This window comes from Octodon degus, unplaced genomic scaffold, assembly GCF_000260255.1.
Source record: "Octodon degus isolate 3935 unplaced genomic scaffold, OctDeg1.0 scaffold00083, whole genome shotgun sequence".
Lineage (NCBI taxonomy): Eukaryota > Metazoa > Chordata > Mammalia > Rodentia > Octodontidae > Octodon > Octodon degus.
Genome location: NW_004524659.1, coordinates 8,528,323 through 8,541,800, shown reverse-complemented (window position 1 = coordinate 8,541,800; position 13,478 = coordinate 8,528,323). Strand labels below are relative to the sequence as shown.

General features: G+C 52.4%; 3 protein-coding genes across 8 annotated transcripts in view; 1 reads left to right on the top strand and 2 right to left on the bottom strand.

The window, feature by feature from the left end:
* Positions 1-12: 12 nt before the first annotated feature.
* Proser3 (proline and serine rich 3) lies at positions 13-7,064 on the bottom strand. Its single transcript, XM_023721451.1, has 10 exons — positions 7,000-7,064; positions 6,357-6,430; positions 5,883-6,076; positions 4,071-4,198; positions 3,864-3,964; positions 3,156-3,238; positions 2,918-3,057; positions 1,212-1,393; positions 166-1,090; positions 13-98 (listed from the first exon to the last, which is right to left on the bottom strand). The coding sequence occupies exons 3-10, from the start codon at positions 6,023-6,025 to the stop codon at positions 13-15; spliced, it is 1,788 nt and encodes a 595-aa protein (XP_023577219.1). The 5' UTR covers positions 6,026-6,076; positions 6,357-6,430; positions 7,000-7,064.
* Positions 7,065-7,885: 821 nt separating this feature from the next.
* Positions 7,886-10,322, top strand: Hspb6 (heat shock protein family B (small) member 6). The gene is made up of 3 exons (XM_004636740.2): positions 7,886-8,365; positions 9,120-9,242; positions 9,326-10,322. Exons 1-3 carry the CDS (start codon positions 8,168-8,170, stop codon positions 9,485-9,487), a joined length of 483 nt encoding a protein of 160 aa, XP_004636797.1. The 5' UTR covers positions 7,886-8,167; the 3' UTR covers positions 9,488-10,322.
* Positions 10,323-10,333: 11 nt separating this feature from the next.
* Lin37 (lin-37 DREAM MuvB core complex component) overlaps positions 10,334-13,478 on the bottom strand; it is a 4,701-nt gene continuing 1,556 nt past the window's right edge. For 2 of the 6 annotated variants that reach the window (XM_023721485.1, XM_023721484.1), the window contains 9 exons: positions 12,553-12,676; positions 12,359-12,409; positions 12,183-12,260; positions 12,053-12,082; positions 11,887-11,972; positions 11,635-11,801; positions 10,734-10,874; positions 10,572-10,645; positions 10,334-10,499 (listed from right to left, as the gene is read on the bottom strand). In XM_023721485.1, coding sequence (XP_023577253.1) covers positions 10,418-10,499; positions 10,572-10,645; positions 10,734-10,874; positions 11,635-11,801; positions 11,887-11,972; positions 12,053-12,082; positions 12,183-12,260; positions 12,359-12,409; positions 12,553-12,676 — 833 coding nt within the window. In that variant the 3' untranslated portion in view covers positions 10,334-10,417. The remainder of the gene's footprint in view (positions 10,500-10,571; positions 10,646-10,733; positions 10,875-11,634; positions 11,802-11,886; positions 11,973-12,052; positions 12,083-12,182; positions 12,261-12,358; positions 12,410-12,552; positions 12,677-13,478) is intronic. The other 4 variants (XM_023721487.1, XM_023721486.1, XM_023721488.1 and 1 more) reach the window with 3 other exon arrangements.

The following is a 13,478-nucleotide window of genomic DNA, read 5'->3' as shown; positions in this document are numbered from 1 at the left end:
AGTCTCATAGGATCACCTTTTCTGCAGCTGCAGCTCCACCCTCTGGGCTCTAAGCATCTGCAGTACTGGGTCATCCTGAAACTCGCTGCCGTCTGAATCTGGGAGGAAAACAGTTCTCAGGGGGGCTGGCCCCCACTAAGATCCCTGTGCATGCAACAGGCTCACCTTCTGCAGCCTCCAGAAGTCGGGCAGCTTGAGAGAACAGGTCCTCCGATGGCGATGGGGCATGGTGATCCTCGGCCGAGGGCGCCGCAGCCAATAGAGATCCCAGCTCCAAAGCAGTAGAAGGGGGCTCGGGGAGTGTGGCCACCCTCTCAGCTGAAGAGGGCAGAACCTTAGGTGGTGGGGACCCGGCTTCAGCTAAGGGAGTGACAGAGCCTTGTGGAAGTCCCGGCTCCTCTGGGCAGGGCTTGGGTGTGGCCCTCGCCTGGCACAACCCGGCCTTAGACCCACTCCCGGATTCTGAGGGAAGGGGGGTGACCTTGACTCCCAGGGGGTCGCTCTTGCTGCGAGGGGGCGTGTCCTCCAGGCCATCAGGGAACAGCCGGGCGGCCACCACCTGGCCCAGGGCACCCCTGAGCTGCTCGCCTGGCCCCTCGCTGGCTGCTGGGGCTCGGCCTACAGCGTCCCGGCACGAAGTTCTGCCCTTCCGAGGCCTGGGTCCGACTTTCTCTGTCTGGGCAGAGCTGCCTGGCTCGGGGGTAGGCAGGCTCTGGTAGGTGGCAGGGGATATGGGATTGGTGGTGGTGGGCCCTGGGATGGAGGAGGCCGGCGGAGCTGAGGAGGAGGCCGGGGGAGCTGAGGTGGAGGCTTGGGAAGCTGGAGGAGCTGAGGGAACAGGGGTGGAGGCTAGCGGTGGCGGAGGAACCATTCCAAGAGGTGCCCAGGGACTGGACTGTGGGGCCCAGAAGAACCCATGGGTGCTGGGCGCCCAGAGGATGTGAGGAGAGGGCCCTAGGGCAACAGGAGGCCTCTCCACGTAAAAGGCCTCTGCAGGACCAGGCGGGGCCACACTGCCCCACAGTGGGACACAGGGCGGCTGGTTAGCCAGGGAACAGAGAGTCACCGCAGAGGCAGCAGGGGCAGCAGGCTGTAGATAAAAGAGGGGGACCACGGGGTTGGGGCTGGGGCAGGTGCGGGCGTGGCCCTAAGGGCCCTTCATCCTCCAACTTGGTCCAGCTCCCCTCAGGATCCTCCCTCTTTCAACTTACCAGAGTGGCAAGGGCAGGGGTCCGGGGCAACACCCAGGTTCCATCACCTTCCACCCGTCGGGCCTGTTCGAGCTTCCGACGCTGCCGCCATTGGTACAAAATGTCATCCTCTGGCCGAAGGGGTGCTGGGGAGGAGCCTGGAGCTGGAGCAGGGGTGGGGGCCTGGGCTGACGCTGGAGCTGCTGAGGAAGGGAGTACAGAGGGAAGGGGATGAGGAAGGAGACAGTGTGGTGAGCATTCTGCAGGCTGGTCAGTAATGCCCAACTCCTCTCTGGGGCTGGAAGTGGGGAGGGGCCAGTCAGGGGATAGGGCACTTGTGGTTCTCTACCTGCCATCTTCCACTTCTTCATTCATGCAACAATATTTATTGAGCTCGCATTATTTGCCAGGCCTAGTGTTCTGGACACTGGGGGTGTAGCACTAAACAGGGCAGACTCTGGAATGCCCCTACTGTCTCTGCCCTGTCACTGCCCTTCACCCTGGTCCAACTTTACCCAGCCCGGATTATCCAGCAGCCTCTTTCCTGGACTCCAGTCTTTCCTGTCCTCCTAGTCTGTTCCCTACTCGCAGCCACCAGGAGGCTGTGAGTCCTGGAGTGTTTGGGGCCTTCCTGGTTATGAACCCTCCTACCTGCACCTCCCTCCTGGTAACAGGCAGAGGCTTTTGAGCTTGTGGTTCTTTGTCTAGAAGGCTCTTTCCTTGTCTACCTCAGGCTTTTTTTCTCTTTTCTCATCTGCTTTAGGTCCTTTTCTTTCTTTTGGTACTAGGACTGAACCTAGGGCCTTAGAATAGTCACACCCTTAGCTCTTTTATCTTTTGAGTCAGAGTATCACTAAAATGCCTACGCTGGAGTCTTTTAACTTGTGATCTTCCTGCTTCAGTCTCACGGAGCCCTAAGACTATAGATATGTGCCCCCATGCACAACAGTTTGCACTTTTTAGCTAAGTTGCAGTTTATAGAGCTTAGATATGACTGTGGGGCAGTACCTGGACTCAAACACATTGAAAGTTAGCCAACTGCCTGGGAAGTAAAAGGTCCAGAGTTTGATGCTCAGTACCGCAAAAAAAAAAAGAAAAGAAAAGAAAAAAGAAAAAGAAACATAGCCAAACTATATGAAACTGCTAATATTCAACTTTTTTGACTTATAAATACAAAAATTCCTGCTGGGCATGATGGCACAGGCCTTTAATCCCAGCACTCTGGGAAGCTGAGGGAAGAAGACCACAAGTTTGAGCCCAGCCTGGGCAACTTAAGAAGTTAGTGGGACTCTGTAACTGGGATGTAGCTCAGTGTGAAACACAAAGGTTCAACCCTCAGTACTGTCACCATCACCACCACCAAAAAGCCATATAGTTCAATGTACTATGAACATAGCAAAGAGTATGAATATTCACCCTAAATGAGATCAGTATGACTATAGTCTCGTAGGTCAAACTCTGGTATCAGAGCAACATGGTGCCAAGTTTGTAAAAGCCTTTGCAAATGGGAGGGCTGTCATGTTTATGATAGCTTGAGACAGAGCTCTGCTGTTTTTTGTTTATTCATGAACTCATTTTATCCTTACAATACCTGTAGGAGAGGAATCCAATTATTATTCCCATTTCACAGTTGGGTAAACAAAGCCCAGAGAAGCATAAATATCATAGTAAGTAGAAGAGATGGGATTTGAACCAGGTTGCCTCCAATCCTTCCTCCCTGCACTTACCAGCTGCTCTGGGCCCAGAGTCCTTGTTGAACTCAGGGGTGAAGGTCATGGAGAAGGGAGAGAGGCCACTGGAGCTGACAGGGAAGGAGGAACAGCTGGCGTCGCTGGGGCTGAGGGATGAGGAGGAGATGGAGGCCTTGCTGTAGAGAAAAGGCAGAAGGAGGCAATGGAGGTCTCAGAGGCAGTGTCCTGGGCCTCAGCTGTAGGAGTGGGAGGGGCAAAGGGGTGGGACAGGCACCTGCGTTTGAGCAGCGTGGCAGCTCTGCTTTGTAGGCTCAGTGTCTCCAGGTCCAGCAGGGATGAGTTCCATGTGTTCAGGCTCTGTTGGGTAAAAGAAGTCAGTCAGCCTCCACCTGTGGAGAAAGGAGCTCTGGACAGAGAGCCTGGAGTGCAGGTCTCTAGCACGTGTCACCCTCTCAACTGCTGCTTCTCAAGGAAGAGAGGCCTAGTGAGCCTCTTTGGATCCACATCCTTGACAGTCACTGTTGCTGAAGGACTGTAGGATCAAATGGGCCCACACCTGGCTCTCAAAACACTATCTTCTGGTTTACAGTAACTGGTCTAAGGATGAACAAATAAGAGGGAACGCCAGGGGTTTAGGGAGCTATTGCGAAAGTTCCTACTTCCCACTGAAGAAACTGAGTGAACACCATGGGAGCCTACAGCCACTGGGTGCCATCTTGGTTACTGTGAGGGAAAGGCCTGCCTGAGGTTGAACCCAACAAAGAGAAACACAGAATCAAGAGAGCAGAGTTGCTCCCAACATTTCCCAGACACCTGGATCTGACCATGCCTGAAAGCATCTGTTTTTAGAACTCTCAATTATATTTAACAAATTCTCTTTTCTTGTTTAAGCTTTCTCGAGTTGGGGACCGGCTCTAACTCTAACCCAGGGCTACTGCTGGCAGTTCAGGCACACAGGGGAGGGAGTGGATGAGGATGTCACCTGCTTCATTTTCTGAAGGGGAGCCACAGTCTGGGATGTGCTGGCACCCTTGGCAGGAGCTGGGACTGCTGGACCGGGTCGCCCCTCTGATTTACTGGATCCTGCTCAGAAACCTGAGTTAAGTTACAGTGGCCAGGAGGAGTAGCTATGGGGAACACTGATCAGGAAGTGTTCTAAACTAGGGGTGACTGGGCCCGAAGGAGGTACCTGCTGCAAGCTGACTGCTGGAGTCTGAACACTCAGTCTGCAGCCACCAAAAATCAGCTGGGGTTGGGCCTGTACACTGTCGTTCCTCTCGGCTGGTGGGTTGAGCTTGGTGGAACCTATTTATATACCTGTGAGCATCAAGTTGGAAGACAGGAAGAGTGAAGAAAACCAAATAATAATAATGAGGAGGAGGAGCAGAGCAAGAACAAGAGGAAGAAAAAAAGGAAGAGGAGGAAGAGGACCAGAAGATAGGAAGAGCAAGAAGAGGAGGAGCAGGAGGAGGAGAAAAGGAGAATAGCCAATGTGTATCAAACACCATGGAAAGCTATGTTCAGCAGTCCAGATAAATACAGCTGCTTTCTAAGTAGTCACCAAAAGCAAGCAGTTGTCTACAATATTTATTTTCCTTTCTTATATAGTAACACAATTTTTATGTCTGTTTTAGTCTGTTTGTCTAGCTAGCTATTCATCCATCCTATAATAGTGGGAATTGAACCCAGGCCTCAAACACATCTGGCAAGCACTCTACCACTGAGCTACTATGCAGTCTGTTAATTCAACTTTTAGCTGGGCACATGGCCACCGTTCAGTGAACTACATTTGAGAGGTGACTTGTGATCACATTACTAATAGGTAATGAGATGTGATTTTAGAAAGTTGATGGATTTAGGAGCTATTTTGGTCCATGAAGAAAAGGACAACAGCTTAGATAGGAAACCAAATATAAAAGTAATCTATATGCCTTAAACCTCAAAAAGGGACTGCTAGATCAGCCCTGGTGGCTTCTACCTAGACCATTACATGAAAGAAAAATAAATGCTTTCTTGTTTAAGCCCCAACGAACTTGGGACTCTGTTACAGTGCCTGAACCTGAACCCTACAAACCCAAGTACTATGTGGCAAGCACTGTTATAGATCAGCATATACAGTGACTCACTGAAAACTTTAAAAAGTTTTAGGGGGCCAGGGCACAGTAGCATATGCCTGTAATCCTAGCACCTGGGGAGACTAAAGCAGGAGGAGCATAAGTCTGAGCCTGCCTGGGCAACTTAGCAACTTAGTGAGACTCAAAATTTAAAGATACATAAAGGAGGGCGGGTGAGATAGCTCAGCAGACCAAGTGCCTGCTTAGGCAAGTTCACAGACTGGGGTTCAGTCCCCGGTACCACGGCCTGCCCTGGGGCATGCTAAGCCACCAACAGAGTCCGGATGTGGTGGCTCATGCCTGTAATTCCAGTGCTGGGGAGACTGTGAGAGCAGGAGGATGAGTCCAAGCTGCGTAGTGATACCTTGTACCAAATACATAAAAATAAATAAATAAATAAATAAATATGCATAAAGGGCCGGAGATGCAGCTCAGTGATAGAATACACCTGGGTTCAACCTCCCAGAACCTCCAGGCATTGGGAGGGGGGTTGTACATCTGTAATTCCAGCACTTGAGAGGCTGAGGCATGAAAATCACCATGAGTTCAAGGCCACCCTGGACTACTACATACATAATGAGTTTAAGGCCAGCCTGAACTACATAGTGAGACTGTTAAAAAAAAAAAAAAATCTCCCAATATCATGAAGAAAACAAAACAAACAGAAAAAAAATCCCTAAAAGATATGTTACTGTTAATGTGCTCAATTTGAAGAAGAAATTGAAGCCATGATCAGACAGATTTGAACCCAGGTATTCTAGCTTCAGAGCTCTGAATACAAAGGAAGTATCTGGTCCTCACAGAGCACTGAATAAGCAGCTCTATATGACTATTATGGAGTTCCTTCCTCTAACTTTTCCTTTCCCCTCAGGGCTTCTGGTACTTACTTGGCCACCACTGATTCCCCACTGTCCATCAGGGTGGGTGATGAGGAGGCCTCCATCTGTCCCTCAGTAGTGCTGGGTAGGGATGAGGTCACTGAACTGGAAGGCCAAGACTCCTCAAACAGCTCAGGGGACCTGGCTGACATGCTGGAAGCTTGTGGGAGCCTGGAGCTCTCGGAGCTGGATGGGTTCAGGCCCTATGATAGGAGCACATAACGAAGAAAAGTTAGGAGTGATGGGTCATCCCTGTAGGAACAAAGATCTCTCATAAAGCCTTAGTCCAGAGGAGAGGAAACATCTCAGTGTCGCCACTGGTAACAACCTAGAATGACTGGGGCTGTGATGAGGGATCCAGCGGCAAGGGAAGGCCGTGGGAGAGGAAGATTTTGTTTGTCTCTCCATCTCTCAATATATGCTTTCCTTAGTCGTCACTCCCTTGCTACCAGGCTGGTGTCCAACATTATGCAGTGTCCTCACCTTGGGATCCCAGGTCTGGCTGCAGGACGGCTAATAGTAGCTTTGATTCGGAGGAGTATCTCTAAACGGGCAGTCTTGAATGGATAAAACTAATAAATTTAGGGGAAAGTATGGTTAGAAGGCAGAATACAGCATATATAGTGTGATCAAATCAGAGTAACTGCATTTCCATCTCCCTAAACATTTCCCAGATGATTCTGGAGTTCGGTTTAAGAACCACGACTATACCGTATACTGTACATTGCCTATAAACGGGGGGGGGGGGGGGGCCGCTAAGGAAAAGTATAAATGGACTACAATCCCCATGATTCCCTGGGCTCCGCCTAAGTGGGAAAAATTTAGAGACAACACCAATGGGTTTCTGCGAGGAATTTCAAAATTAAGAAACTGTTTCTAAGTTGCCTTTGAACAGACTTAGGGAATGTAATCCCTTTTGGCTACTCAGAGAGAAAAATATAAAGTATTTTTGAGATCCTCGGGAGTGTGAACTACCAGGCAGGAGCGGCCAAAGGCTGTGAAGCATCTTGGGAGTTGTAGTTCCAATGTTAAACGCGCGATTCCGGACCTTAAGGAAATTTGTGTTGCCCTCGCCTTTGATCCTCCTCCAGCTTCTTGTGGTCTGTGGGAGAGGGATCAGTCTCACCTGCGGTCCATCCGGCCGCCACAACAGTGCTCGCGCCTGCTCTGCTCTTTCACTGGACAGATCCGTCTCGCATCTTTGTCGCTTAGCAATGCTCTATGAGCCCCGCCTCTCTCCCGGAGTGCTCCTGCAGGAAGCGGATGGCCGCCCGGACGACCAATGATAAAGAGGAAAATAAATGTCACTGGAAAGTGGCCAATGGAAGACGTCTTATGATTGGCTCTAAGGCGGACCTGCCTGAGACCGCGTGTTTGATTGGAGAATCTGTAGCGTGCAAAGCAGTAATTGGCAAGACCATAAACCAATGGAAAGGATTTGTGATTGGAGGCAATACAGTCTCCACGAGTTCCAGCTGTCTGGTGCTCTGCTTTCCTTGTGGCTGCTGAGTCTTTGTGTAGTATAAATATATTGTTTTATTTGTTGAAGGAGCATTCGGGATCGGTTGCGTCAGTCAGCCAATCTTGATGGTCACCTAAACACTTTCCCGCCGGCCCCACCCCTCCCCCTTGTTGCAGAAGCTAGTCACAATACAGGCAGCTGGTCGCACCGCTTGCCAGGCCTGGGCTTCTGGCCCAGGTAGTGGGATCAAAATGAGCTATTTCAGGATCCGGCGCACGGCCCCTGGGGGGCCAGCATAGAGCGTTCCGGCTCACGCCCCCTGGACGCAGAGCATCCGAGGCTGAGTCAGAGGCACAGAATTAGGCCCGCTGGAACCTGGGGGTAGGGTCTGTTCTGTATCCTTCCGTCAGCCTGGCCTGGCCACTGCATTCTCCAGGAATTTGCTCTTAAGACTTCCATCTGCGTCATCCTCAGAACAGCCAATGGGGAGGACCCAGGACTCGCTCTGGTGGGCTCTCGGGGCCTAGGTCCCAATTGCACTTTGTGTCCCCTATGCCCACCGGGCTCTGCTTCCTTAGCCTTAGTTTCCCCTTCAGGACATTGAAGAACCTTAACATTTCCCTGGCGTCCTTCTCCAGATATCCTACAGGCGCTTAATAAATGGCCAAGTCATTATTGGGGTTTCTAAATAAGGCTCTACTAATGTCTGAGTCTGGCTGCCGTCCCAATGTCCCCGGGAAGCCCGCCTAGAGGCCGGCACACGGTGCACTATAAATCGGCGGCCGCGCACTCAGGGGCACTGCGGATCCCAGGACGACAGTGAAGGAACAGGATGGAGATCCCAGTACCTGTACAGCCGACTTGGCTGCGCCGCGCTTCGGCCCCATTGCCCGGACTGTCTGCGCCGGGTCGCCTTTTTGACCAGCGCTTCGGAGAGGGACTTCTGGAGGCCGAGCTGGCTACGCTCTGCCCTGCTGCGCTCGCCCCCTACTACCTGCGCGCCCCCAGTGTGGCGCTGCCCACCGCCCAGGTGCCAGGCCAGAGGGAGGGGCAAGTTGGCCACTTGCGGGCTAAAGAAATGTTCTTTGGTTTTAGTGTAGTGGAGCAAGGCCACTCAACTGGGCTTCTCGAATATGAAACATGAGACCGGGGTACTGGAGTGAGTGGGAGGTCCCTGTCGCTCTGAGGGGTGGGGTAGTGCTGGGCCCTCACCCGGAGGATCTGGGGAAAAGGACAGGCAGTGACTCCTGAGAGTCACTGAAACGCTATTATCCATGGGGAATGGAGTTTGGAGAACGTTGTGACCCTATGTCCCCTGGATAGGTAAAGGTCCTGTGACTTAATGAAGGGGATCCTGGCCACTTTGCAGTGGGGACAGGGAACCAGTAACTGTTAAGAGTACCTTAGGACCCAAATGGGAGAGTAAAAGAGAGTTTTGGAGACTGGGACAAGAGGCAGCTTAGGGACTTGGGGGGGGGGAAGGGCCCCTGGGGCTGTGGGATGGTGACTCCGGAGTTTGACACTGCAAGTGAGGACAGTCTGGCCACCCTGCGAAGGAGGTCCCTGACCTTGCAGGGGAGGGAAGCTCATCACTCTACATGAAGGGGAATTCAGTGACCATGGCAGGAGGGAAGACCCCAGTTATTGTGGGTGAAGAGGTTCTCAGTGACTCAGTAAGTAAGGGGACCCTGTAAGTCGGTAGATCCAAGGAAGCCCTAGTATGGGTACTAAGCGGGGTGGGACCCAGCGGGCTCACAGCTGCGCCCCACGCCGGCTCTGCGCAGGTGTCCACCGACCCAGGCCACTTCTCAGTGCTGCTGGATGTGAAGCACTTCTCGCCGGAGGAAATAGCAGTCAAGGTGGTTGGCGATCACGTGGAGGTGCATGCGCGCCATGAGGAGCGCCCGGTGAGCCACAGGAGGGGGTGGGCTGGGCAGGACGTGGTGCCCCGGCAGCGCAGGGGCAGCTGGCTCAACCCTCTCCCCTGCAGGACGAGCATGGATTCATCGCCCGCGAATTCCACCGCCGCTACCGTTTGCCGCCTGGTGTGGACCCTGCCGCAGTGACCTCAGCGCTGTCCCCTGAGGGCGTCCTATCCATCCAGGCCACACCAGCCCAGGCCCCACTGCCCTCTCCGGCTGCTGCCAAGTAGCGGTCTAGGCACACCTGAATCCCAGGAGCTGCTTTAGGCTCCCACTTTTAAAGCCGATCTGACTCCAGCCAGCCAGATGTCCCCACCAAGCCAAGACAGTTTCTCCCACCCAGAGATGCCACCTGACCCCTCCACCCTGGAGCCAGCCTTTGATAACCTAGACAGCCCCTGCCATTGCCAGCACCCTTCCTACACCTTGCTACAAGCACTACCCTCACCTCAACCTAGTCTCCTATCTTAGTTTATATCCCCATTTTTTTTTTTTTTTTGCATTTCCTTGACGCTTCTGAAGCATGTGCACACTCCACTTTCACCCTCCCAGCTCTCCCAGCAGATTATGATGTAGACAGCCCTGACCCCAGGCATAAAGCCCACTGCCACCTCTGAATGTCCCACACTGCAGTCTTCCCGCTCCACACTGTCCAGGCCACCTGGAGCCCAAGATTCTCAATCCTTTCCCTGCAACCAGACACTCCACTGCCCTCAGTCCATTTCCTGACTTGAAACCCCAAGCAGCCATCCAGACTCTTGAACTCTATACCAATGCCGAGTTCCTATTACTCGAGGCCACCTGGGATCCCCAACCTCAAACTGTACAGACACCTTTTTGTAGTTTCCCATTTGTCCAGATGTGCTAGGCTCCCTCCCCAATTAACCAGAACACAACAGTCCCTTTGTCCTAACCCCAGGTTTCTAGCCAGATCTAACCAGAACCCACCCACCACACTCTTCTCAACTTCCATAACCCAACCAAGGACCACTCATTCCCTCACTGAATTTCCTGCTCTCCCATGCTCCCTCCTAGGCTCACTGCCCAATAAAAGTGCAAGAGTTATGCCCACTGTTTTATGTCAAGGCCAGGAAGGATGGGCTGAAGCAGATGCCAGTATGGGGCTGGGGAATGTTTATTGGGGTGGGGCCCTGGGAATATCACTGTCGATCGTACATCTCCCGGAGAATCTTCATGCTTTCTGAGTAGCGAAGTTGGTTCCGATGAGATGCTTCCTTCCACCTGGGGAGGTAGAGGGAAGACACAGCAATTGCAACAGAGGTCACAAGGGTCAGTAGGTTGAGGGAGGCTCACCTCTGGCGAATGCGTTTCCAGCGCTGCATGTTACGATAGATGAGTATGGAGGGTGAAGGCTCAGGCTCTGAGGGCTGTAGGGAAAGAGGCCAGGCTGGGTGATTATGCTGGTGCCCCCCACAACATGTGCCCTATAGCCTCAGGCCAGTCTTGTACACCCACCTCATCGTCAGGGGTGCCCTGGGTCTCAGGTTGCAGTGGGGATGGAATGCGAGATCTGCAGGCATCTCCAGGTGGCCCAGGGGCTGTCGGTGGAGGCAGCTTGTACACGTCACGGCTCTTATTGTTGGTGACTTCGGAACCCTGGAGATTCAAAGTCCCAAATCATGCCAAGAGTCAGAGCAGAAAGCTGGTGATATACATTTTATTCCTCCTGCCTTTCCCAGTGATAAGACATGAGGTGTTTGCCAAGAAATCTATACTTCTAAGAGTTGTACCCAAAGCCTAGGGTGTCAGATTCATTTGCTCCAGGAACCCGTCTTGTGACAGCCCAGGGGACCCCAACTGGACCTGCCAGCCCACCCCTCCACATGGAAGGTCTGGTCTGCTATCTGCCTCAGTGGATTCTGTCTAGGGGTTCCTATCTTGTCCAGGAATCCCATTCCACAACAGCAGTATCTGCTCTTATCTTGACAGTTCCAAGACCATATATATGTCCTGGAGACCCCTGTCTACTTTCTCAAGCCAGGCAGTTTACCTACCCTCATCCATCCCTACCCAGCCCAAAGGGTTCCCACCTGCTCATGCATCCCAACTACTAACCATACCTGTCTGCACTAAGAATATCTATGCAGCCCTTTAGCTCTTGGGGACCTTTAATTTTGATCATGTCTATCTGCCCAGGGGAATGCTGTTCCCATTCTACCTAGGAAGGTGGCCATATCTGCCTGCCCTAGGGACCTCTGTCCACACCCCTAGACACACATATGTATGCCTTTCTTGATCCAATATTCACTTGGGAGACCTAGGAACCTGTGTTCATCTTCCATTAATTTGGAAGGAGGCGCCCTTGCGCCTGTCCCTCCCAATACCATCTCTTGCTGCTGCCCATCACCCATCCCACCTCCTCATCCTCAGGCAGTGGGGGCAGTGGTGAACTGGGTGAGCGTTCGTGCTCACGCACTGAGGGGCTATTGCGCATCCAAGCTCGGCAGATTGGGTACAGTGGTGTGTTCTCGCTGAACTGGGCCAAGTCCACACTCCGGTCAAACAGTTTGATCACATATGTGTCTGGGGTGAGGGGAGGGAGCTGAGTTAATACCCTCATATGGGCCGTTGGCTCCCTGTCCACCCTCCAGAACAACTGCTTACTCACTGGATCGCTGAGGCCCTCCCTCAGCCAGCCCATCATCCATCTCCCTCCTTTTCTTCCTCCGCTGGTGGGGGAAGCGGGCAGATGGCCTGTATGGGAGGGGAAGTGTCAGGACTAGGCCAGAGGCTGAGAATCTCTCTTTAGCTGTCTGGAACCCTTGTCACCTTACCTTTTGCCAGTTGCGGCAATGGAGCAATCCCTGTGGGAAAAGATCAGGTGTTAGCAGATCCCCTCAAACAAAACTCAAAAGGGCATCTTGGGGCTACTGGGATCCCTTGGACCTTGTGTACCACCCATACCCTTGGGGCTTTAGCTGCCAAACATGAGGGGGCCCGGTTGCTTTTGCCATGGTCTTTGTACATGTGGAGTGGTTAGGTCTGTGATGGAGGAAGCACAAGGCAGAATGGTCAAGGCATGGATGAAGGAAGAAGTTACCCACCATAAGCCCTTAGACCTAGATCCTTCAAAACCTTACTTGTTGTGAGTATCAGAGGGGGTTTTCCCAGCTTCCTCATCCAGGCGCTCCCTGGCAGCAGAAGAGGATAGTCGGCTTGGAGTCCCAAGGGTCCAGCGTGGGACAGTTTCAAGTGGCTTCCCCATAGGATACCTTTCTCCCCAAGTCAGCCTTTGATGTCCCATGCAGATCCACCCAAAATCAGAGGGTCCCACATGCCAAAGCTGCCAGCCCTATGACCCCAGGATGGACCAGGTCCCAACCTGTCCATATGACTCTTCTCTAGAAGACACTGTAGAACAGCATCCAGTTGGTTCCGTGCTTTGGCCATCTCCAACTCTGGGGGAAGAAGGTACCAAGCCAGAGTCAGTCTATAGGCATATCCTGTGTCAGGGCCAATGGTATGGCTTGACCCAGGCCTGCTAAAAGGTAGCAGTGAGGAGAGACCAGGAGACACCAGGGTTCCCTACAATACTCAGAACATAGGTTGAAGAGTTGAGGCAACTGAGACTGTAACAAAGAACCTTGGGCAGGAGCCAAGGTTATGGATCATAGGCACATCTCTGTCCTCAGCTTTGGCTTATTTCCTGAACCCCAACCTGGGGATCCCATGATCTGGACACCTCCCTCTGGACATCTCACAGGCCACTGATGGTACATCTTTTAGGGCTTTCAAAAATAACAAACAGGGGCAGGGGAGATGGCTCAGTGGAATAAGTGCTTCCCTGGCAAGGGCAAGGGCCTGAGTTCAATCCCCGGTTCCACCAAAACAAACCCAACCCAAAACAAAACAAAAAACAGCTGGCTGGGCATGTGTGCCGTAGGTTCCATCCCACTGTTCTAGGCTTTCTATCCCCTGGGCTGCACTCTAAGGTCAGTGTCTAAATCTGCTTTTTCTTGGATCCCCAAGGAGGATGACCACATTGTTTCTCAGTTCCTTCACTATCCTCACTATGGACACCTTTCCTTCCCTCCATATTATTTGTAGTTTGGCTCCTCTTACTATTCCCTGAGGTTCCATGAACAAGCTACTTCCTGGGCTGATGAGATGGCTCAGTGGTCTAAAGCACCTACTTAGAACAAGCTTAGCAAAGCACAGGGACGGGAGTTCAATCCCCCAGCACCACATGCCAGCCAGCCC